Source organism: Aethalodelphis obliquidens, unplaced genomic scaffold (assembly GCF_003676395.1).
Source record: "Aethalodelphis obliquidens isolate GAN/ISIS:26980383/991018 unplaced genomic scaffold, ASM367639v1 scaffold34, whole genome shotgun sequence".
In the NCBI taxonomy this organism is placed as follows: Eukaryota; Metazoa; Chordata; class Mammalia; order Artiodactyla; family Delphinidae; genus Aethalodelphis; species Aethalodelphis obliquidens.
In genome coordinates, this window is record NW_020837978.1 from 14,036,111 (window position 1) to 14,062,462 (window position 26,352).

The 26,352-nt window shown below is 36.5% G+C and overlaps 2 protein-coding genes across 10 annotated transcripts in view; one reads left to right on the forward strand and one right to left on the reverse strand.

Moving 5' to 3' along the window:
* The window catches only part of KDM1B (lysine demethylase 1B), a 55,607-nt gene extending 51,116 nt beyond the window's left edge, over positions 1-4,491 (forward strand). For all 7 annotated transcript variants that reach the window (XM_027128468.1, XM_027128466.1, XM_027128469.1 and 4 more), the window contains one exon: positions 2,529-4,491. In XM_027128468.1, the coding sequence (XP_026984269.1) occupies positions 2,529-2,612 (84 nt within the window). In that variant the 3' untranslated portion in view covers positions 2,613-4,491. The remainder of the gene's footprint in view (positions 1-2,528) is intronic.
* Positions 4,492-4,852: 361 nt separating this feature from the next.
* Positions 4,853-26,352, reverse strand: part of DEK (DEK proto-oncogene) — a 30,004-nt gene continuing 8,504 nt past the window's right edge. For 2 of the 3 annotated variants that reach the window (XM_027128474.1, XM_027128475.1), the window contains 4 exons: positions 23,293-23,481; positions 11,637-11,772; positions 11,184-11,332; positions 6,719-7,167 (listed from right to left, as the gene is read on the reverse strand). In XM_027128474.1, the coding sequence (XP_026984275.1) occupies positions 6,994-7,167; positions 11,184-11,332; positions 11,637-11,772; positions 23,293-23,481 (648 nt within the window). In that variant the 3' untranslated portion in view covers positions 6,719-6,993. Of the gene's footprint in view, positions 6,417-6,718; positions 7,168-11,183; positions 11,333-11,636; positions 11,773-23,292; positions 23,482-26,352 lie in introns of those variants that run through there. The other variant, XM_027128476.1, reaches the window with a different exon arrangement.

Sequence of the window (26,352 nt, forward strand, 5' to 3'; positions counted from 1 at the left end):
CATATATTAGTTCTGTTTTTTAGTTTTTTGAGGAACCACCACACTCTTTTCCACAGCAGCTGCACCACTTTACCTTCCCACCAACAGCACACAAGGGTTCCAGTTTCTCCACATCCTCGGCAACACTTACTATTTTCTATTTTTTTATGATGGCTGTCCTAATGGGTGTGAGGTCAGCCTTTCTTCTTTCTTGATTTACTTCTGTTGAGAAATGTTTTGCGGTTCTAATTCCTAATCCTTTCTGTGCCATTTTTTTGCATTCCTTATAATCTTGGAGCTCATGTCCTTCATCCTCTAGATTTTTTTTACTCTGCTCATTTCATTCCTACAATTTTTCTCTTATTTCTAGATCTTCTATTTCATATATTGGAACTGTTGAATTGATTCTAATCTTCTTTGCTGTTACTCTTTGCTGTTTTTTATATTCTAACCCTTGAGTCGATTTTTTAAACTTTGGCTCCTTTACTTTATGAGCACTTTCTTTTTCTAAGATTATTCCTTTTTGGTAGCATTTTCTTCTTGCTTCGTAACTTGTTCCTTACATGGCTCCTGAGTTCCTATTTTGTTTACTTTAGCCTTTGCCTCCCATATGTCCGAATGTCCAGTCCTTGACTGTTCAGATTTGAGTGAGGCACTTTTTAAAAAGCCAACTGAAGGTTCCAGCAAGCTTGTCAGCTGGAGGTTGGGGGCCCAAACATCAGGATCTATCTATAGCTCTTTTCTCTTAGTTTCTCATTTGCATGATAGAGGCTCACCTCCTGGCATTCTGGGAACTCGAAGCCTCACTCTTAGTTATATTTAATTGCATTTTGTTTGGCACCTCACCCCTGCCCTGTACCTCAGAACTCCTGGGGGTTGCAGTAGGGGGAGTGGGGAACCTGATGAGGGACCAAATTGCTCTTCAAATTCTTTTTTATTTTTTATTCGTTTTGGCCATGTTGCATCTTCATTGTTGCGCATGGGCTTTCTCTAGTTGCATCTAGCGGGGGGCTACTCTTCATTGCAGTGCGTGGGCTTCTCATTGCCGTGGCTTCTCTTGTTGTGGAGTACAGGCTTGAGAGCACAGGCTCAGTAGTTGTAGGCTCAGTAGTTGTGTTTCTTAGTTGCTCAGCAGCACGTGGGATCTTCCCGGACCAGGGATGGCACCTGTGTTGCCTGCATTGGCAGGATTCTTAACCACCAGGGAAGTCCCGCTCTTCATAGTCTTTTAAACCAGTCCTCAGTTTTTCACCCTTGCCAAGCCTCTGCCTCCATGATGGCACCAATGGCTGAGATTTATGAAGGATTTTTCAGGGTGAATTGGTTTCCCTTTGCTATCTCCCACCCCCACACACACACATCCACCCAGTTTAGCAGAATAAATGAATTCTCAGCAGTCTTTGATCTGCCTTCGTACTTTGTATATTATAGTTTGGGATTATGCAGGTCTTCCTGGTTCATCTAAAATAGTGTTTTTAATTTTTTCGCTTCAGGGTTTTTGAATTTTTACAGAAGAATGTAATTTTAAAAACAGCTGTCTTTGATTCCTCCTTGGCCTGTGAAGAGCCAACTTTGTAGGAACAGAGCATAATGGTTACATTCCAGGCAACAGCTGTGAACTGCTTCCAAGAGATGGCCCTATTAGACTAATGTGCTGAAGGGTCATGAACAGGGTTTGGAAGTTTTTGACTTTCCTTTGCTGCTTTGATACAGTTGTTACCTCATCTTCTTATAAAAGCCATTTCTTTGAAGTTTCTGTCACTGTGACTCTCCCCCCCTCCCCCCGTAGCTGTATTCCTACTGACCTCCTGGTCATTCCCCCATTTATTAAAGTCTTTGGCACCTGGATGTTTTCCATTCATCAGTTTAGGTGACATGGAACCTAAATTAGTTCACGTGGAACTTCATCTGTTTCTTATCCTCCCTTTTCTGTGACCTACTCGACTCCCATTTCAGCTACTCTTCCCCATAACCACATCCCAGACCTTGTCTTTAATATCTAACGGTCATGAATTCAAGTTTCCTGTCCTCCTGGTTTGCTTATTCTGTTCCCACTGTAACCTCCTTGAAAGTGAGGTTCTCCTGTTGACAGTCCTCACCTTTTGTCTTTTCCCTTCCTGTTGAACTGATCTAACCTTGGAGTAACCCAACTCTTTCTGTTATACCCATCTAGCAAAACTCCAGCCGTGGATGAACTGTGATTCACTTTTTGTGCTTGTTTTACTTATCACTGATTTTAACAACTAAGATTGTCTGATGGGAGGGGACTGTGTCTTATTATCCTTAACTGCAGCACCTGGCACACATAGACAATATCTTAATGAATGTCACACAGTATTTCACGGGAGCACTGACTATATCGTAGAATAAATTTGGTGAAACATGGTGCTATGGATGGGTGAGTAGAGTGTTCATGTGAGCACACAGGAGCGACAACAGTCTTTATTTTAGGAGGATCAGAGAAAGTGTAAGTTTGTATTTACCTTTTGATTTTCATCTAAATTCTTTATACATGATCTCAAATTATACAATTATTTTTTTTTTTACAGGCAACAAACAGGCATTTTCCACAAACTGTTACAGGGGCATATTTGAGTGGTGTTCGAGAAGCAAGTAAGATTGCGGCATTTTAAACAGAATTTATCTGGACCCAGCTTTCTTCTCCCAAATGGGAGAGTCTGAAAAACATGTTAAACCTCACTTTGATAAAGTCAAACAAAAAATCCTCTCTGGGTAGCAAAACTGAAATGTTCTAAGGTGGCATGGTAATGTAAACCCATTTTACCACTCTGAAAGCACTAGCCCCAAGAATCCTTCTGTAAGCACTTATATTTAATGGCATTTTCCATAGGTCTGACTAGCACTAAATCTTCCGGATCTCAGAATAAGGCAGAATATAACCTTAAATTAAGACCTTGGATATGATCCTTCCATGGTTGGAGATTCCCTTTAAATCTGACATTTTTTTGGCTGACCAATTTTCACACATTGAGAAACCAAGTCAATCAAGCAGGATTAAAAAAAAAAAAGCCATGTACTTTTCCTCTATGACAATTTATCAGTATCTTTGCCAATGAGCCTTAAGAGTTTTATGTAGCTCCAATATTGAGCTTTTACTTAAAATTTAGATAGAAATCTTTCCGTTTTGAATACAGCACAAACTCTTCAGTCAAAGGTAAATGAAACTTCTATTTTATATTGTACATATTTCTTCCCATTGGGTGTTCAAAAGAAATTTAAATTCAGGTATCTTTTATAAAAAAAATTTTAGATTTGTGCACTCATTGGCAAAACAGCAAAATTTTCAGTTCCTTCAACAGTACATGTTATTGTATCACTGAGAACTGGGAAGAGCTAGTGTGGTCTTCATACTTTAGACATAGAATATGGCTATTTTTCTTAGTCATGTTTGGGTGGATGGCACACTTTAAATAGCTTCAATTTTGGCAACCACTCGCAGAAGGATCTTGTCAGAATAATTAAGCCTCTCCCCACTGCCTCTTTTTAAAATAACTGATCACATCTCTAGGAATATTTTTTATAGAATTACGTTTTCAGTATTCCATAGGCAGGTCCACTGGAAAACTGCAGAAAAATGTGTAATATCCTGGTAAATATTACACATTTTATAAGCCATATCTTAAAAGCCTGAGTACATGGTAAATATTTACTTTTTCCTTCTTTCACTCATGACAAGAAAAAATAAACATTGATTTCAGGGTCTTCAGGATGCCCATCTTGCCAGGAAACTTCAGTTTACAGGTTAGAAATATGGGTAATTTATGTGCTTTTGTTTTAAAAAGTCTTTGAATAATTAATTCTTTCAATATATTGGTCAGCTTAAAAAAGGACTCAAAATGACTTTAAAACCACTTTTCAAAATATTAGGTATTTCTAAAATTTAAAGTCAGCTTATAAGTAGAAATCGTATTTTATAGAAAGAACATACGGTGAACTTTAGACAGAGCTGAGACACACCTCCCTCCCCAGCAAAGTATTCTACAACTGAAAGAAAGCAAATAGCAGTATATTGGTTTCAAGGTTAACACAGGAAAATGTTGATATTTAGGTTATCTGATGAGACTCATTGGTACTGATTGGGAAGTATTCTGTTTTCAAGTGTTTTATGTATTAAAATGTTAAAAGAATAGCATGTGTCGAGTGATAAATGCCAAATATTTTAAGGTGAAATGGTTCACAGTACATTACTACTTTAGTTTCTGGGCACTTAAACTTGTACAGTGCTATAAGCAAACAAGGGGAAAACCTACCTAAATAAAGTATGGTAAATTTTTTTAAAAACCCCTCATTTCCTGTCTCAAGTGACATCAACTAACATTTTGTTCTTTAAAGAACCACGGTACCTTTTTTTTCTTGAGTTATTTGAGTATGTTTTTCACTGCTGTCTGAAGATTTTGTAATTGAGTAGCAGTGAATATACACAATGTTTGAACTGCAGACTGTGAACCGCTGATTGTGTAAAACTGCTTAATAAAACTTGTTTTTCAAATACACTGTGCACTGTAGTGGTGAATGCACACTCTTAAGCAGATACATCTTCACCACCAACTTTCACATACACCAAATCAATCCCCTCAACCTCTAAACCGTCTTTAGACTTTTTAGGTCATAGGCATTACTGCATATCCCTTTCAAGTAAATGGTCACGCATAATTGTTAACTTTGATCAACTTAGTTTCATGAGAGCACTTCAAGTTTTCCCTAGGGATTTCTTTGTAATGTATTTAATTCAAAGTAAAGTCAGTCAGTTACCACTGACGAGCACTCCAAATTATATAGGCTATGGGGCTAAATCCATTTAAAAATCTCTATTGAAATACATGTTAAAACATCAAATGCAAAGAGACAGAGGTGGTGATTTATTATTTTTATTGACAAGGTTTATAGGAACAAATTAAATATTTAAAACCAAATGCCAATTATTAAGTCTCATTTAGTTGTTTATTCCATTAATTTGTATTAAGTATACCTTTCTCTAATGTCTTAATAACTTTATCAAGAAACAAGTCAAACCTGTGAAAACACCTGTTAACAGTCAACATATCAATTTTATATATTTCTGTTCTATGATGCAAAGATATTTTAAACACTCAATGGTTTATCAAAGGCCTAATTCTTGTATAAGCAGCATGTTTTATTTTAAAATTAAGAGATAATTTAATAAACCGATTAAGACAGTTAAGTTAAAAGACAAAATTAGTCTCATTCAGGAGTGGTCCATACCTTGATCACCTAGAATCCTAATTGGCCAAAATTTAAAGCCTAACACCCCTGATTCCACAAATACATTGTTTCTTTAATGTTAAAAATAAGTCTGTTATCACTTGAGAAATACTTTGTCAGATACCCACTACTGTCTACACATTATCTTAATCTGGAATTACAACTGGTACTTTCACCATAATTATAAACGTGGCCAGGTTTCCTGTAAATATCAGCATTTTATATGGGCAAAAGCAGTTAATAAAAATCAGTTCATTTATTATAAGCAAAATGTGCTTCTACTTAATCCAACTCTCCCAAATTTTTGAAGTTTTGATGTGTTGATTTTGGTCTATCCTCACTATAAAATGTATCTACAGACACTGTTGCAGGGTTAACACTAAAACTATAAATTGATGACACTTCCAAGGCAAAGCAGAGAACTATATGTTCCTTCAGTATTTTCTTCACTGAATTCTGACTTTCACTGCTCCGTCATACCATCTGGCTGAACACTGACGTTTCATAGTTTATAATAACTGTAAAGATACGTACTTATATGAGTTTAAAAATTGATCTGCACAAAAGAAATAAAAAAACTTTATATACAACAAATTCGTTTTTAAAAATACAAAAATAACATCTGTCACTCTTGTCATGCTGACAATTTGACATATATACACATGCAGGAGAAAAGTTCTGATTCAGTCATCTGGACGGCTGAAGCTTGTGTATTTTTAATATGATGAACACACACTGAGCTTTCACACTGACAGATGTGTATTCAAAATATTTCATATGCTAAATACTGCAATAGTCTCTGCATGTATAAATGCCAGTTATGATCGTTTCTGTTCTACGATTAAAAGTATGTCTTAAGCTAATATTGCGCGCACACTAAAAACTACAACAGTTCAAGAATCTATAGTCTTATATAAAGAAATCCAAAATGTACAAAATACAACTATAAAAGCAAGGGACAATTACTGCCATGCAAAAATTTAAACTAAAAACTGCATAGAAATGCAATTTAAAATGGCAAACGCAAATTCACCTAACACTCAAGATAAAAAGGTCAGAAGGAAGTTCTACCAACACAATGCTTGCAAAGATTTAGAAAAGGAAATACATTCTCTTTGCTGGTATAATGGTATAAATCAGATCTTTAAATCCATGGGTACAGGTCATCTGTTTCTGTCCTCTTAAGAAATGAGCTGTAATGAAAGAGAAACGTTATTTCCTCATACCCAACATACAACAGTTGGAACACATAAAACCTCATTTTATTTTTTTTTTGTGGTACGCGGGCCTCTCACCGCTGTGGCCTCTCCCGCTGCGGAGCACAGGCCCCGGACGTGCAGGCCCAGCAGCCATGGCTCATGGGTCCAGCCGCTCCGCGGCACATGGGATCCTCCCGGACCGGGGCTGGGGCACGAACCCGTATCCCCTGCATCGGCAGGTGAACTCTCAACCACTGAGCCACCAGGAAAGCCCTCATTTTATTTTTTAACTTCTATTTTACTACTGTGACCTTGGGAAATCAGCTGGGATCAATATAAGACTACAGCTACTGTTGATCTTCTCCTGCCTTTAACTGGTGGACAGAAAGGAACATGTGCTCAAGTGGTTGTATGAACTCTGAGATGCCCAGCTACCCATGTACACTGAACCCACATCTTCATCTGAGGCCAGGTTTTGTCACTAATGTTCAAACTTTATTTTTAAGCTCTAAAATGGGAATGAAAATAACTATCTTTCCCATTTTGAGGAAATCTGAGCATCACGTGATATTTAGTGACATAAATATTTTGAAAAATACGCAGTATTTGATACATGTAATTTCTTTTGTCTTATAAGTCCAAAATGATCCAAGTTCGAAAAGTTGGATATAGTTACCTCTTTAACAGTTGTTTTTATGAACTCTTTTCTTTCAGTTAAGTCATAAGCAGGATAATTTTCATATACCTATAGTGAAAAGGAAAAACAATGTTAAAAGTAGATTTAAAAATCCAATAATATTCTCTATCTTTGGATAATGAAGAAATGTGTGCCATGGACAAGAGCTGCATGTACGTTTGAATAGTACGTTCTAACCACCAGTGGTTCACCATGTAGCATTCTACAACAAATGAGTAGTTTCAATAATACTGTATATAGAGCAGTAAACTAGCATGAAAACATTCTCAGTGTTTTATAAAAGTGGGAGTTTCAGTTGAACTAACAATAAACATGGATGAGGAAAACTTCTAGATAGACCTTAGGTTAAATGGATTAAATTCTTTATATTGGTAGGTTATCTATCAGATATTTTAGGTATCCTCTTATTTTTTCTGTTACATCATCTTAACACTACTTATGATTGCTGAACTTCAACTCTAATGAATTTCAGCCCCCAGAGCATTGCTCAATCCCCTCCCCAAAGCTGCATCACTGAGATCCAGTTGCATCACTGAGTCCTCCACTCCTAAATTTTTACTCTCTAAATTTTCCAACTTGATACCTGCTGCTTGGCTTCACAATGACTTCTGGTCCTGAACTGCCATATACACCAAGCTGGCTTCACTCCTATTGTCTAATTCAAGGTCAGCAAGTGTTTTCTGTAGAGGGCTAGACAGTAAATGATTTCAGCTATCCAGTGACAGTTTCCGTCACAACTACTCAATTATGTCATTGTAGCATAAAAGCTACCATAGACAACACTTAAAGGGATGGGTGTATGTCTGTGTTACAAAGGCCAACAGGCTGTAGTTTGCCAACCTCTGCAAATATAGTCAATCATTTACATTACTCTAATTGTTTGCCCTTTGTTCTTTCTCTGTAAAACTCCAACCCTTAATTGGTTTAACTACCAACTTTTATATGGTTAAATTCTGAAAATGTAACAAATGCGAAAATGTAACAAATTTGAAAAGAATGGTTCCATTTTATCAACTATACTTGAATAAAGTTAAAAAAAAAATGGTCCCACTTGGTACTCAATGTCAAAGCCTCCCTAGAAATCCCAAGGATTTCTAATCAGGTCCCCCTTTACATTCTCATCAGTGGCAATTTCATCCCCTTATTCAAGTGTCCCACACTCCTGCTCTCAGCCAAGAAGCCATTACTATGAATTCCTTCAACTTCCTGACGTGCCTGTTCTCCTCCAGTTCATTTGTGTCTGGATTCATCAACAGTCCTGTTTCCTCTACCTCTGCAGGGACCCAACACTAAATGCTCCTGTACCTTCATCTTCTTTCCCAGAATTGTCCCTTAGCCTAACGCATGCTTCCACTCCCCTCTGACCTTAAAAACTATTTTATCAACTTGTATCTTCCCCCAATTTAACTACTAAATCAGAAGCTTTCACTTTCCTCACTATTAATTCCCAGTCCCAGGGACAACCCTGGCATTTACCACCCTTCAAAACTGCTATTATGTGAACAACTGTCTCTTAATTGCTGAGTCCAAAAAAAACCCTTACGTTCTTCTCACCTGACCTCTCCATGTTATTAACAATCCCCTTAAAATTACACAAATGTATTCACAAAACTCATTCAAATGAACAGAACTAGTCTCCCTTCAATCTTCCTTCCAGTCTGCCCTTGTTCCTCTCCCCTAAAGGAAACCAGTTATCAATTTGCTGTGTATTCTTCCAGACCTTTAAAAATGAGTTTATATACAAACATATAAATATATCAATGGCAATATAGTTTTTCTGTATTTACACAAATAGGGAAATACCTCTGTTTTAAAAATCTGACAATACCTGGAAGGTTTTCCATGTTCTTTTGAACTGCTACACAGTTCATATTCCAAAAATATGGATGTACAGTTTAAACATTTTCCTACTGATGGCCATTTAGGTTGTTTCTGACTTTTCAGTATTACAGACACGCTTAACATTACTGAAATCATTTTGTGCAGGTGTGACTATGTCTTTAGGATACAGACCTAGAAACGGAATTGCTGGGTTAAAGGGTATTTGCCATTTAAATTTTAATATACTACCTAATTATTTGCCAAAGTTATTACAACTTAAAGGATGAGAGTACGTTTCCCTATTCCATTGCCAACCTTGAAAACTGTTAATCTTTATAAAGATTTTGTTAAAGCTAATAAGCAAAAGTACTTCCTTTTGATTTCTACCTTCCTCATTAGTAGGGAAGGTTAATGTTTTCACGTTTACAGGTCATTTATGTTTCTTTTCTGTGACCTGACTTTCCACAGCCATTGTCCAATGTCCCATGTAAGTTTATTACCTTTTCTTAGGCAGGGAACTACCCCTCCCTGCCCCTTCTTGAAACTCTCCTCGCTTGGCTTTTATAGCACTATTCTCTCTGGCCTTCCTTCTACTACTGACTCTACAATTTCTTACATTTTGTAGGAATTACTTCCCAACTCTGATGATAATGGTCTCCAGGTCTGTCCTTTGCCTTTCTCATCCTTTACCTTCTTCTCTAGGCCACCTTATCTTCTGGTTTTAACTCCCAGCAATATCCTAGTCTAGGTTTCTCTCCTACCTTGGAGAATTACAATGTTCACCATTTCTCCCACTTGGATGTTTCAAATACTCCATCTTCAAATGTCTAGAACAAAACTCATCTTTTCCTCAAGAGGTAGCCTTTTGTTCTACTCCCTATTATGATTAATGCACCCAAGCCCTTACACCCACACGGAGCAACCTGTGATCAGGCTCTCGATTTCAGACTTGGATTACGGCAGCCCTGTAACTCTGATTATGATGTAAAGGTTTCTCTTGACTCTTGTCTCATTCTTCACCAGTCCGTTCTTCTTGATGTGTCTAGGATGACCCTTAAAAAATAAAAATCTTTTTTTTTTTTTTTTTAAGAGTCATCCTAGACTGCTCCTGCCAAATACCTTTCAATAACCTACGCTGCCTCCCAATTCCTCATTAGCTTCAAGGAGAAAAATCAAACTCTGTAACAACACATATAAAATCTGCAGAATTCTTTAGTATTCTCTCCTAACTTCTGTGAAGAATTCCTTCCAACTCTAGTCTTCAGCCAAATTAAACTAATGACTATTCCTTGCAAATTAAACTAATGATTATTCCTCGCAGTCATTACGTGTCATGTTTTATGTGAATGTGTTGATGTTCCTCAATTGTATGAAAGCTGAAGCTCTAAGACCTCTTCCAAGATGCCTTTTCAGACTCCCCCAACCCCCATTCCCAAGCAGGTACCCTCTGTTCTGTGGTGGTGTGGCACCCTCTGTACTCTTCTAACACAGCTCTCACACACTGTACTAAGTGACTAAAACAGCTGCCTCTTTCTACCCACTAGATTACACAAGACCCCGAAGCCAAATAATGGCTTCTCCTGCTCCCCCTCTAACATCTATCCCAGTGCCTGATATGTAGCAGAGGCTCAGCGAATGCTGAATAAGAAAAACAGTATGTCTTAAAAAGGTAAAGAATATTCCACCTTTGGTACATTTCAAATTTTAATTTCATTTTACCATAAGAAACTAGATTTTAAAACCTTCCAATTTTGGTCTACAGTATGGAATCGCTACAGAATCATATTCAAGACTAGATCATTTCATTTCCTGAGAAGCATCAGAAGAACTTAAGAGAAGTTTGAGCTAAGAACCTAATCTATAACATCTCATTTATCATAGTAATATTGAAAATAAGGTGGTCCACAAGATCCTGCTTATTTAAACTAACATAATCTAGGGGTGCATCAATAAAAATAGTTGCTAGATCAGGAAAAGAACATCTACGGAGTTTGAAATGTATTACCTTAACTTTACTCACTGTATACATTCAAATGTTATTTACGAAATGACTCCAATAGGGCAGGTTTTGACTATTTTACTGAAAGTGGTATCCCAGCACCTGTAAGAATACCTGGCATGTGGTAGTTCAATAAATATTTGTTCAATGAATGAATGCACATAAGAATCTAGCTTCCAAGTGAGGGATGGGTGAAAGAATTTTTCAAACAGAAGCAAAATGATCTCAGCATTTGTCCAATTACCTCTTTGCAAATCTGTTTCATTGTGACTTCCTCCAAGTTAGCACTGGCCAATAATTTCTTTACTGTTTCCTTTAACTCTTCATCTGTAGGAGGCTTCTTCAATTTTTTAATTAAAGGTTCATCATCTGAACTATCCTCAGATTCACTTTCTAAAAGTAAGACATTTTATGACATGAAAATAAATTTTTCTTATAAAGCAAAGTAAATTAATATTCAAGACACATTGGGAAGAATTCCGTAAGTATTCATCAGATCCTTGAAAAGGTATTAGATTAAAAAATTAAAAACTAAAACACTGGTATACTATTTTCCCCCCTCAAATGTTCCTCAGAGTTTACCTATTTTCCACACATGCTTAAAAAATGTATTATAAAAAAACAAAACAAAAAAACCTGTATTATAGCATATAATGTATATCTTTAGGCTGCTGAAAATGTGTCATTTCTAACATACCTTTTTTGGAACTATTTTGATTCTTCTTGGTGGTACTGCTATCTGCCTTCTTAACATTAGCACTTTTTACAGACTTTTTACTTTTAGAAGTGGCTTTCTGTTTGGGTTTTTCTCTTTTGGATGTCTTTTTTGGTGGCTGTTGGAAAGAAAAACAAAGTACATACACTGATGAGAGATTACCTGCGATCCCTCTACTCCTCCACACCCCTCAACAATATTAGAGAAAATTAATGTGTTCAATATCACCAATGAAAAATTATTACTAATTATTAATTTTTGAGATGACTAATACACTCAATGAACTTAATTTTATCCCAACACGAGACTAGTCAGGTGAGGTCAAGAATCAAACATTAAAATTACTAGGTGCTCACATTTATTACACACTATAGATAGAAAACTGTCTACCCCTCCCTTAACTAAGGTCTACCCCATCAGACCTTAATCTTGAAAAAAACTCTAAAATATAGGTACTATTAATATTCTGTTATTTATTGTCAGTCTCTCCCAACTAAAAGGTAAGTTCCATGAGGACATGGATTTTTTTGACCTTTTTGTTTTCACTAACATATCCCTAACTCCTATAACAGTGCATGGTGCAAAGGAGCTGCTCAAAAACTATTTATAAATGTATGAGGAAACGAAGGCTCAGAGAGGTTTTGTCCAGTCACATAATAAAATAAAGAAGTGAGATTCAAATAGATCTGACTCCAGAACTTGTTTTCTTAAACACTAACTCACAGATAATAAAATAAAAGCAAAGTATACACATACGGTTAGATTAAAATGACAAAATTATCGTTCACTGTAACTTTGTCTTAAGCAGAGTCTATGAAATTAGGAAACGTTAATTCATTAATATTCCTTAAAGTAAAAGTACCTGTATATAAGGCAAGTACCTCAAGATAACTTAAAATCTCATCTTTACACACCAAAAACACCGCAAATCACTTTTGACAGAATGTTTCTCCAAATGTTTTATACTCTGAATTTCAGATTATCATCAAAATTCAACCTTTTTTTTTTTTAAGGACAGAGACATTATGTTGAACGTAAAGAAAAATTAAAGTACATAGACCAACCTGTTCTAAACTTAAGTGGGCTCAAGCTATTTCTAAGTGAAGTTCATTGGATTTTAGTGCTTGTCTTTCCTTTTGCTACACTGCCATCCACTGTACATATTTACTTAAGTATAGTATCACCCTACACTACCTCAATAATACACTGTTGGCCGGAAACTAGCTAACCTATCTAGTTTAACTGCGACTAAAAAAATGGATTTAAGCAGCGTCAAAGGGCCAACATGCTTCTAAAAATAAAGTCTATAAGCTTCACCTATGGATTTTTGCTATTTAGAGGCCATTTATACTTTTTTCCTAATTCTCAGGTGTTCCAGACACGGGGGTTGCCGGAAAGGCATCAATGGTTCATCAATTTTCTATGACTAACCTGAACTAAGTTTTAAGTTTACTAAGCATCCACTTAATTCCTAAGAACCACACGAGGCTCTGAAAGGAAATACTAAAACTTCATAAGTTCTGTTGATGCACTTAATACACAGAATAATGACTATTATATATCACTCATCAGTCAAAGGTTAATAAAATCTGGACCTGCGGGTCATTCAAATATTTTATAATAAACTTAAGTTATTACAGAAAGCATGGGGGGGGATGAGGAAGGGAGAGCAACAATGTTATAAGCATTACCACTTGATCCCCATTCAAATCAGAGAGTTAGAATCAGATGATTAAAATACTTTCAGAGCCTTTAAAGGCCAGGGTATAAGGTAAAATTTTAGAAAGAACACACACTATGGTGCCATTTTTAAACCTGCATTTGGGAGTAGTAATAATTGGATAAAGCATAAAACTGTGCAGTGATAAATAAAGCATAATCAAGCCATCTCCATAAAATGTTACTATTGGGGCTTCCCTGGTGGCGCAGTGGTTGAGAGTCTGCCTGCCAATGCAGGGGACACGGGTTCGAGCCCTGGTCTGGGAAGGTCCCACATGCCGCGGAGCAACTGGGCCCGTGAGCCATGTCCGCTGAGCCTGCGCATCTGGAGCCTGTGCTCCACAACAAGAGAGGCCGTGACAGTGAGAGGCCCGTGCACCGCGATGAAGAGTGGTCCCCGCTCGCCGCAACTAGAGAAAGCCCTCGCACAGAAACAAAGACCCAACACAGCCAAATAAATAAATAAATAAATAAAATTTTTAAAAAATGTTACAATTGGACAAACAAAAAAAATTAAAGCTAAGCTTCTTTCTATATTTAAATCTTCTAAAAGGGAGAGTGTTCTACAGTTTTTTAAAAGGACAACTAGCCTATTATCATCTATTAACAAAAAGGCTGCAAACATACTGTCAGAAGTACTATAGAAGATACAAACTAATAGATAAGAGTGTAGGCTCTGGAGGCAAGCTGCCTAGTTTCAAATTCTAGACCTAGTACATCTCTGGGCCCTAGTTCCCTTGTTTATAAAATGAGGGAAATCATAGTACTCAGTCTTAGGGGGAGTAAGTACATTAATACACAAAAGTACTTTTAATGGTGCTGGGCACAGAGGAAACAATAAATATTAGCTATTACTACTATTATGAGTGCTTCCTTTTGTAAAGGAATTCTTTCATCATACAAATGTAATTTCCTCCAATAACCTGAAGTTTTCTTTAAAAGGCAAACACATAGAATAGATACATAGAATAGCAGTAAGACTGCCTCAGTGACACCTGTGTTAACTAACCACGATACATCATGCTTATTTCATTACATTCTGGTAGAACTGGACCCACAAATAACCGAATCTCTGTAATAACAAATTATGTTATTTACACTGGAATTCGCTTATCTTTAGTAACCAGTTACAAATTACTCTGTGACAAACTTAAGGTAGGAATTCAGTAAAGTATCTTTTTCATACTGGTAAGTGTTGGCATGGGGAAACAGTGAAAACTGGGTAGTAAAATAAACTGTAGAAACTCATACTTATGGGTTTCATCTTGAGCAGGGAGGCAATCAGATAAATAACTCACATCATGTGCTTTAGCCCTGCAGCTGCTAAGAATCATTTGAGCTGCCCTGAAGATGAGATATTATGTATAGGAAAAAAAGGTAACTTTGGGAAACAGGGCATCTCAAAAGACAGACCTTGATATTGGAACCCAACGTACAATTTTTGGCAATTAAGGCAAACATGGCAATCTGGTATTTCCGAGGTAATGAAAAGGGGCCCTGGGAGAACTGAGAAGTAAAGTTAAAAAACATGCCTACTTAAATTTTACATGACCTTTCAAGTCTTCATTACTTTCATTCCCCCTCCTGTACTTAGGAAAACCTCACTCATGAGTCTCAACCCAACTTAGCAATCACCTCCTCCAAATCTTTTATAATACCACCAACTTGATTAATCTGTAATCCCACAGTACTTGACCTACAATTCATTTGCCCCTTCTTTCTGGAAGGCACTGTGAAGCAGTGAATTAGAACACAAGTTTTTAGAGCCAAACTTCCTTGGTTCAAATCCTGACTCCACCAGGGACTAATTTTGCATTCTCAGGCAAGTCACTTACCCTTCTGTATCTGATTCCGCATCTGTAAAACTGGAGGTAATAATACCAGACTTTGCTAAATTTAACACTCCCCCCTCCCACACCTTATCTCAGATACTGGGGTACATTTTGCAATCTACATTAAAATGATGCCTTACAGGCATTGCAGATTTGACAAACTATGACCATGTTTGTAAAATTTTGTGAGGATCAAATGAGTGAATACATAAAAGGCACCAAAGAAATATTTAACGTATTTATGTTTTTTAAACTGTAGGTGGTTGCATGTCTCTTCTCCCACTACACTACAAGTTTCTTAAGGGCGTTATCTGACAATCTCCACAAGAAGAGACACCTATCTAATTTAGCTCTATCTGTCCCTAACAACCACAAGAGTGTTCGCCATAAAGTAGCCATGTAAATATTTCTTGTCATGTTCACCTCTGTATATCGTTTGCAGGATCTGGTTTACCTGTACTCTGAACCCAGGACATGGTTAAAAATGTAATTAAAAGGAAAAAGAAAAAAGGCATTTGTATAGCACTATTTTCACATACACGATCTATGACCTAAAAAACAAAACAAAGCACACACACAAAAAATCCAAAGACAGTTGATCTCATTATAAATAAGGAAAATTTATCTGTGTAGTTAAGTGAGCCAATGTCTTACAGCTAGTAAGAAGCAAGACCTTGATTAAATTCAGTATGCCTCCTGCTGCATTAGTTGCTTATAGAAATGACTAATGTACCTATGTATTTCTTTAAGCCAGAGGTGAAACTACTGAACTAAACCAATGCAGTAAGTCAATGATATCATAATCTATTCATCATACTGTTAAATTTAACTTTTTCTGTTACATACAAATGTTACTGATAATAACAATGAATAAAAAATGTTGGCAGAAAATATAGAAGGGCAACAAAGGACAACCAAACTCAGTATCAGGGCTGTCTCTGGCCCTCACCTCCTAACTTTGTATGGGCTCAAGATCATTTCTTTAAAAAAAATTTTTTTTTTTTTTGAAGCCAAGATGGGCCTTTGGTGTAATCCAATTTTGCATAGTTTTCTCCAAATCTTTCTTTTGTTATGCCAACCTCTCCTGTTTATCCTTTAAGGCTCAGATCAAATTGCTACTTCCTATGATGTTTCCCTGTCTGGATCTTTGCTCCCTACCTGCCTCTAGAAAGAGTTAAATACTCCATCTTGAGCAAACCACTTTCTTAGCTCTTAAGTTATACCTTACTGTACTTTCTCCCTCCTAATCTTTGACTGCTCCCCTCCTACCAACTAGATTGAACGGCTTAACACAGAGACTCTTATTTGTCTCTTGATCTCCACTGCAGAGCTTAGAACTGGCACACAGCAGTTGCTATGTAACTATTTGGAAAACTGGGATGGGAAAAGATCCTTGAAGACTAGATAACTTTAACGATCTATTCCAACCCTGAGGTTCTATTTCATTAGAATCACTCTGCCTGCTAAGACAAACATTTTTTCTATCAATAGCAGTTAGCCAAACTTCTTGATTTTTAGTATCAGTCTTCTGGCACAACTTACCTAAATAGGTTGTACATTTAAGAGAGAGAGAAAAAAAATCAAGTGTGCGGCCTGGGGACCCATGTATTTTTTAAAAGCACCACAATAAAATGAGAGAGAAATATATGGTCTAGATCTGTCACCAAGCCTTTTCTATGAAGTGCCAGACAGTAAATATTTTAGCTTTTGCTGGTTCATATGGTCATTGTTGTACATTCACCTTTTTTTTTTACAAATATTTAAAAAATGGAAAAACCATTCTTAGCTTCTCGGCTGTACCAAAAAAACGGATCTGGCATACAGGCCATAGTCTGCCAACTCCTAGTCTAGATCATGAACTACTGGAGACATATAGGGGAAAGGCAGAGCCAGATAAAGAGATCAATAGGATCCTTTATGTCAATAGCTTTTAGTTTTAAATTTTTTCCAGCAGAAGTGGATATATGCCCATATTAACTTTCCTAAAGCTACTGCTTAAAATCAGATTTGGACATAGAGCTGAAGACAAAAGTACGACCTAAAGCTCTGGAAAGTTGGTTATTATATCCTCAAAGTACAAAAATGAGGATATATCACCTTCTCTCATGGAGTCAAGACTAAATAAGAAGCAAGATGTGAAAGTACATGGCACACAGCAGATCTCAATAGTATCCTCCTTGTTACATACCAATAAATGCTTATGGAATGAGTGGTACTTCTCCCCAGATAGACTGTCAGTTCCTGGAAGACAGAGGCCATGTCTCTTTTCCCCACTTAGCAAAATGCTCAGGTAGAATAAGACAACCATTCTGAAGGAAGGAGAATGATCAATCTACCCCCAAAGGTTGTATTACACAGCCATGCCCAACCACGTGGGTTCTCTATAGTCTGGCTTCAAGGTACGTTGCTCTAGCTTCATCTCTAACTGCTTTACTTCTGGACAAACTACCTAACCACAAACAAGCGCGTCTGTCACAGTACTTTCCTACTCCCCATCTTTGTTCACGTGTCCAACTTTCCTTTCTATCCCCAAGGTCAATTTCAATTGGTGTTTCTTCCATCTCTCCCCAGAGCTTTCACTCATCAACAGAGAGGTTCTCTTTCTTTTGAAATCCTATATTAAGCGTCAATCAAATGGTATTTGGGTAGGAAAATATTTTCTGTAACCCCAACAGCACTTAGCACACTCTCAATTTATTGAACTGAGCAATCGAAAAGTGATTACATTAAAAACCAAGTACTGGCCCCCTATTTTAAGTCTTTTTAAAAATATTCTGAATATTTCAGTAATTAAACACAATACGTGGCATTATAAAGCAAAAACCTTGGAAGTACTTATGATACTTAACACCTTTGTTATTTAATCAAATAGGAGGCAAGACTGTGAGTCTTTTAGCAAAATGTATGGGAAAAAATTAGGTGAAAAAGAAAAAGCTAGTTTCCAAATTCTCATAGGATTTATTTCTAAGATTCTGGCTTGCCATTTTTGAATATGCTGTGAGTGGTTCAATCAGGACCATCCAGTACTGTAGGTATTTTTTACATGCTAAAGGGAAACAGATAAAACTGAGAGCTGCCATTAATTTCAGGTAGTACAATGTACTGTCATCTAAACTTTTTACAGTGTACTGTAGTAATATAAATTTTTAAAAATTTGAAGGAGATTTTCCATGTGTCTGATAACCGTGAAGGTATAGAATCAGAGGAATGACACGAGCACTTTTTGAAGGAAGGCAAAAAAAAATTCTTGGGAGAAGGCTTACCTATCTTTTATAGGCAGCAGGGCTATTGAAGGAGGGTCTCCAAAAAAGACGCCTGTCACAGAGCCAGAATCCTGTCCTCACAGCAGAAAGGTTGTACTGGGTGAACAGATGAACAAAATAAGTATTAGCTTAAAATACACTATTTTTTTAACAACTTGGCTGAGAAAACTCAAGAGTGCCAAGAGTAAAGAATGTGCAAACCTTGCTATATTCCACAAAAGATTATGAAAGCAAGTTTAACCCTAAACAGATTTTATTATGGTAATTATTCAATTTTGCCTTCCAACAAAAGGTTTCAATAGTTTATATAATTCTGTAATTCCTCTGATCAGATTGAGATGGGGGAATTCTTATTTTTTAGAACATATTTAAGGACTAACAAAGCTTTCACGTTCACCCTCCCACCACTACCAAATAATTTCTCAAATGGCCCAAATGTTTATCAAAACTATAACTGAAAATTTCTCTCACTTGGTAAACATTGTAGGACGGCTCACTCAACATCACACTTTTTATCTGCCTTCCTCTTATAGATGCAGGAAAGCTAACACTTGGGTCTTACTAGCCTCCCTTACAACTAGAGGTGGCTGGGTAAAAAGTTCTGGCCAATGAGATGTACCTGGAGATCTCTGGTAAAAGGTATCCCTGCCAGTGGGGGAAAAAGCCAAAACATCACTAGAAGAAATCCCTTTACTCTTTTTTTATGTGGAACAGGGATACAATGCCTAAAGGTAAAACAATCATCCTGAGATCATGAGGTTTAATGCCACATGTAAAGATGGTGGCTCAGGAAGAGACAGTCCCCAAATTCTTAGTACCTTTCCTGAGCCACTCTACTAGCCCAGAATTGCCTCTCTGCGGACTTCTTGTCCTGAAAGAAAAAGGGAACTCCTGTTTTGGACATTATCAGTAGGGCTTTTAAGTATTCAGAGCTGAAGATATTCCTGATGTATCTGGGAACATTCAGATAAATTCAATACTCACAAAGTAAATATCTATAGTTTGTTTTATACTTTCCTAGAGATAAAGAGTATTTATAAAAACACTAGGAAACAAAAACTGAAGAAGCATTAAGCTAGCTTTTAAGGGTCTAAAATATAATTAGAATTGTTTTCTCTAATGTGGAGAGCACTGCTTCTCCGTTCTTTTTTCTGTACTCTCAATAATTTCTCTGTACCTAAGGTAATACCTGTTGTGAATGGCATGCCTGAGTATGGTTTAATCTCACTGGTTCATTTCAGGAATCCTCCCCTAAAGATCTACTCCAATGTGTAAATCAGTTGATTTTCATAATAAGTTTACAGAAAATAATTAAACCTCTATTCTCTCATTCTAAAGAAATCTCATCTATCAGTTTCTTCCTGGTTCCAAATTGCTCTCCTTCTACTGCCCTAAGTAAGCAAATGTCCAAGAGCCAAGGTGATAAAGAAGTTTAGACCAGCTCTTTTATAAAGGAATTATTACCCAGGTCACACTCAGAAAGAGCACCTCCTTATGTGAATTAATTCTAAAGAAAAAGAGAATTAAAAATCACTGGGAACCGCTCGCTGCATATCATAGAAACAGAGGTATAGGTACAGAGAACCTCAAACAAAATGTCTTAGCAATTGCTGGCTAACATGCTAAATGTGACATATTTCATATAAAAGACTTAAAAAGAAAAACAAAAACCCTGTCAATTCTGTTTCAACTGCAGTTTTCAGTGATTACAAACATACATTTTAAAATAATATTTACTTATAAATTAAGTATCCTACTCTTTCACACAGCTAAATATGGAAAGTAGCAGGTGAATAATATTCAGCCTCATATAACTGGCTAATGAACAACTATAACTTGAACTGGATTTCTGCTTAAAACTTCTGACTTCAGCAATATGATACAGATTATTTGGTCCAAAGCTCTCAATTTACAGAGGAAACAAGAAACAAGTTCAGTTATTTACTCCAAGAATCTAAAATAACAAGCAGCTGATCTTAACAGGGAGAACTCTTATCTATGAAGGAAAAATTCATTTCAGGAAATAAAAATAAATAATATTAACCCAGTAATTTTCCATGAAAAAAAATCTGCAAAAAACATTACATCTATAGGGCTTCCCTGGTGGCGCAGTGGTTGAGAGTCCACCTGCCGATGCAGGGGACGCGGGTTCGTGCCCCGGTCCGGGAAGATCCCACATGCCGCAGAGCAGCTGGGCCCATGAGCCATGGCTGCTGTGCCTGCGCATCCGGAGCCTGTGCTCCGCAACAGGAGAGGCCACAACAGTGAGAGGCCCGCGTACCACAAAAAAAAAAAAAAAAAATTACATCTATAAGCAATCCTCAACTTTTCCAATCAACCTGCAATTCCTCTGTATAGCCTCTTAGAAAAGAGGTCTTTTCATAGTATTGACCAAAAATACCTCAGTTTATGAAGTCCCTAACAAGGATGCCATTTAACAGACTCCTCAAAACAACAGAATAAGGGAAAACAAAGTTACTATAGAAATACTACCCTTCCTGCCAACACTTACCTTTCAAAGGCAATCAGAGCCTTTCACAGCAATGGAATCAGAAATAAAGTTTTTGAGGAGGATGGCCCTAAATTTGAAGGAGTCTTTAAAGCAATGAAGAATACCTATGTTTGCTAGAGGGTGATTTATCAGGAAAAGAAAAGATTTCTCAGTCTAGATTTTACTGACATTATATTTTATGAAGTCTGTCAATACCAGTCCAAGTAGAAAAACCAAAGCAGAAAACAGAGCATTATGATATAGCTTTTAGATTGTGTGGCTTTACATACTTAATGTCTGAACGGCATTTTTGTGTTTTTTTTTCTCCATGGATTTTCATCATTTGACCTGGGTTTCTAGCAAATGATCCTCATTTAAGGCAATGAAGAAAGAAAGGCTTTGATCTGTAGTGGAACAGTTCCATTTGTGATCATTATCCAGGAACCAATATGGTTATAAATCAGGAGTCATCTACATTCACAGATGTCAACTAACTCTATTCAGAACAAAGGGACAATAATCTGGAAAGCAAATGAGAAAACGAGTGTAAAATATCCTCACTTTTTAACCTGCACCTTAGTAATGACAAGAAGACTGGATTTATAAATCTTGCATATGGTAAAATGTCATCTTAATACTAATAGTAATAGCAGCAGCTAATACTTATATAGTACTTGTGCCAAGTACTACTCTTAAGTGCTTTAAATAAAGGCACTTAATACAACCCTTGGAGGCTGGTACTATCATTATCCCCATTTTAAAGGTGGGAAACTGAGGTACAGAATTTACAAGTAACTTGCCCAAAGTCAAACAGTGACAATCAGAGTACAGCTGGGATTTGAACCCAGTTTCCAAAGGCCATGCTAATCATCTTGCTTCTACAAAAAAAATTAGATGTTTATATTCTACGACAACTTTTCATGCTTTAAGTCTGCCTTTAAAAAGGTCTTGGGAAGCGTGCGTAGTGAATACACAATAGTAGATAACCCAAAATTTGCTGAATGAGGAAATCTATTACTGCAAAATTGCCACTATTTATATTCACATATAAATAACACGTTTTCCTCCTACATGTCCTTAAAATCTATTCCATAAAAACGCTAGTGCTCAGATTACTCATCTTCCTTCATACCAAAAATATATTAAGATACTAGTTATGAAACACCTGCTGGATCTGTAGTATCCTTTTTAAAATTATGAAGCATTCTATACTTAGCTTTATAGAAGTCTTTATAAAATTTGACCTTAAAACAAGCATGGATTTTAAATACCTAAAGACAAGTATACACAAAATGCACACCTATAAAATCACAGTTCACCACATCTTTATTCTCTCTAATCCAGCAGTTATCAACTGAAGGTGATTTTGCCCTCAGGGGACATTTGGCAATGTCTAGAGACAGTTTTGGTTTTCACAGCTGGAGGCTGGGGGCAGGAATGTGCTACCGGCATCTAGTGGACAAATACTCTGCAATGCACAAGACAGCCCCCTCCAACACCAAAGAATCATCTTGGTCCAAAATGTCAAGCCACATTAATCAAGCCCCTACATAAGACAAGGGGGATTACCCAATTTACACAGCAAGTTCTGATCATTAAAGAGAGCACCAAAACAAGTCAAAACAGAGCCAGCAAAACACTGTTAACAATAACAGGAAATCACCTCCTTGTACCCTCTCCCTCATCTACTTGATTGAAGATATTAAGGAGAGGTAAAGTTAACCCCTTACATGGTTCAGCAGCTCTCCGCTTCCCAAAGTTTTTCTTCGGAAACTAAACATTCTCAACATTTTATAAATACTGCCAAGTAAAAGAAACTGACAGGCATTCCTAAGTGACACAAAATTTGCCCACCAATCAAATAAACTTCAAATGCCACTAGTCTCATTAAATAATCCCAAACTGAGATAAAACGGTGGTCCTTAAACCCCTTGCTTTTTGCATAAAGCAGAATAAAATGGTACAAGTCAATCATAAAGTATTAATATACTATGAAAAATTTCTTTAAAAGTCTCCTTTGTGTTCCTGTCAGGATATGTACTCCTCCCCCTTCATTTACCTACTCTAGTCTTCAAGGTCCAGCTCAAACACAGTGCACAGCAACTTCATTCTTTTCCAACTCTTACACTCTGGCATGGCAATAAAACTAAAAGCTCCTTAAGGGAAAGAAAGGGTTTACACTTAATCCTTTCTGTGTCTTTGGAATTAAAAACAACCAACATGGTACACATATAGTTCCTTCAAATCTATGCTTTCTGTCTTAATCTATTATATAGCAGGAGTATTTAACTCTCTCCATGGAAAGAAATGAGGAAAAAACCCCAACATTTTACCTCCTCTTCACTTTCTTTATCTTCATCATCTGAAGACTCTTCTTTGTTTTTCTTTTCCTCTTCATCACTGCTAGATTCATCTGACAGAATTTCAGGACATTTGGTTCGCTTAGCTTTCCTGGACATTCCAGAACTGTTCCGTTCCTTCTTGTTGCCTTTGCTAGAAGTTTTTTTAGATTTTGGCAATGGCTGCATAAAATAAGGATAACATCAATGAGCTATTATATTTCCAAGTCAATCACGTCTTTTTGATAACTACTTCTCAACTCAATTCTTCTTGTTCCTGTCTCAAGAAATTTTATTTCCAAGCTTAGCAGCTTTACAGAGAATTCATCTTTAACTTCACGTGTCAAATCAACCTTTTTGTCTGCACTACCAACACCCTTTCATTTTTTTAGAACCTTAGGTTCTAGGCAAGAGACTCTTCACATATTTGAAAGAAGTATGTGTTCTACATTCTGATATGGGACTAGAAGCCCAAGTGCACACTGTGTTAAGTTCAGATATTTGTTTATACTTCATCAAGATGATATTTTCCGTTAGACTTGCTATTTATTTCACTCCTACAAGCATTAAAACTGTCACTGCCTTCTTGCTTTAGGGGACCCACTAATCGACCAGGAGGAATCATCCATGAAGGAAATAAAACCTCACTTTACACATCTTGAATTGATGAAACATATAGTTTATATTCATATTACCTATGGGTTCTACTTTCAATAATGCCAGGATTATATTCTCACTGATGATTTTAAATATGCAATAAGTGTTGAGTATGTTAATTATGAAATGAATTAAGAACCACAGAATAAGTGCCCCTGCCATTACTGATATTCAATTAAACCATGTATATTTAAAAAGCAGAGATCACATGAGGAAAATAATTTAATTAACTAAAAAATTTAATTTTTAAATGCTTTCTTAGGGGAGTATTTACTAACTTCTGAAATTGAAAACTATAAAATAACCTTGCATAAAGGATCTGAAAAGACTAAGGAATTAAAATTATTTACTTCTAAAATCATGGGCATCTTTTGTCTTTATTTTTGCCTATGTTATTTTCTACAATAAGGAAAATTCTGTAACGTAACCTTAAGATACGCGATTGTGTAAATGTTACTGGTAACTCTAAGCATGTCTCATGAAACTAGCAGAACCACAGGTCCCTTCTCTTCCAGGAAATTTCAGTCTTAGGGGTCAATGTTACCTGTACAAAAATTAAGAAAAGGTGGCTGCTTTGTGTAATGTGGCATTTTCAGGCTATCTACAACCCACAGGACAGCCTCTAGCTTGCCCAAACGACCTACCCTTCTCTAAAGACAGACTGGGAAACAGCCAATCTAGGTACCTCCACAAAATAAGTCAGTGGACCAAAGATATTTCTCAGAGAGGTTCTCCACAAGAAACCTCCTAGAATGTATACAGATAACCTTGTTATGTGAACTACTGCCATTACCACCTATTACCAGGAACCAAATCCATCTGGATAAATTCTTTGATATGCTTGTTTGGAGAAAAGGTAACTCACCGTCCAAACTCTCACTACTCACTAAATGAAATCCAAGACATGAATATATTTGAAAAATGTGATATCCCTATGTCAGCTCAGAAACCAGATGCAGGTTATAAGAATATAATCTGTATGTGAAATCAGTTAAGATGAGGACTGGAATGGGTGCTGGATAAATTTATACAAGAAAGTGAAAGAATGTTGCATCATTCAAGAAACCCATCAAGAAAATGCAACTTCTAAAAATAAACGAAGAGACTTTCATTTTTAAAAAGTAATAATATATAAATGCCTTAGAGCTTTCCTATACTGGTTCTAAAAATAGCTGAATCTATTAATCAGAATCCAATGTCAAGAGCATCATCCCTTTTTGGAAACAAAATCTGATTAACAGTCAAACTAGAAGTACAAAAAGATAGTAAAACAATGTTAAATCAATAATTTTAAGACTATCCTAGAGCAGAAAAAATTAGTATTAATGACTTTATAGTGTTTTCCTCAAATGATGGAAGCATATGGTAGCACAGAAAATAGCTTGAGATTGATACCATCAGACTAAGGAGTAATCATCACAGAATCAGATATGAAAAATGGATGTAAGAGTAAGATTCCATAAAAAAGGATAAAACAGTGGTGCTCAAAGTCTGGTTCATGGAACCTGCGGTTTCCTGAGACCTTTCCAGAAGTCCAAAAGGTCAGAACTATTTTCATAATAATACCAAGGCATTATTTATTCACTCTTTTCACTGCGTTGACATTTGTAGTAATTGTGCAAAAAGCAAAGGTGGGTAAACCTACTGGTACCTTATCGAGATAGAGGCAGCAAACTGTGTTTGTAGTCATTATATTCCTCACAACCACACACCAGTTCTTGATGAAACAGTAAATACTGTGTTAACTCTCAACCTTTGAGTACATGTCTTTATAACATCTGTATAACAAAATCGGAGGTACACACAGAGTACTTTGGCTACATAAGGAAGTTCACTGATCTCCTCAAAGAAAAGCACTTGCACAACTGAGCAGTGAACTAAGCTACCTTTTTTCATGGAATATCATTTTTAAAAGAATAATTAAAAAACTATGCCTATTCAGACTTAGGTATTTGACAGACATAGTCTCAGAAATAAATGTGAGCCTGTCACCTCAAAAGAAACCTGACAGTATGTATTGCCAATGATAAATTTCAAAATTTCAAGTGAAAATTAAAATTTTGGAAAGTTCACATCCACTATCATGGAACTGACAGCCTCCCAATACCTAAAGATATTTTTTTCTGATGAGACAAAGGTTATATTAATGAATGTGACTTTTTGACAGTGTTCAATGAAATGCGCCAGCATTTGGAAGATATGCATAATTCAGGGAACCAACATTTTCCAAATGGAGAGTGCATATTACAAAATATGCATAGGTAAAAGGTCCAAGTTTATTAACATGGTTTTAGATACATTACAACTAACCTTTAAGAACCTCCCCACTGTGGAGTTTTGGTGTTATATCAAAGGAGACTATCCATAATTAACTGAAAGGGTTTTTAAAATATCCTT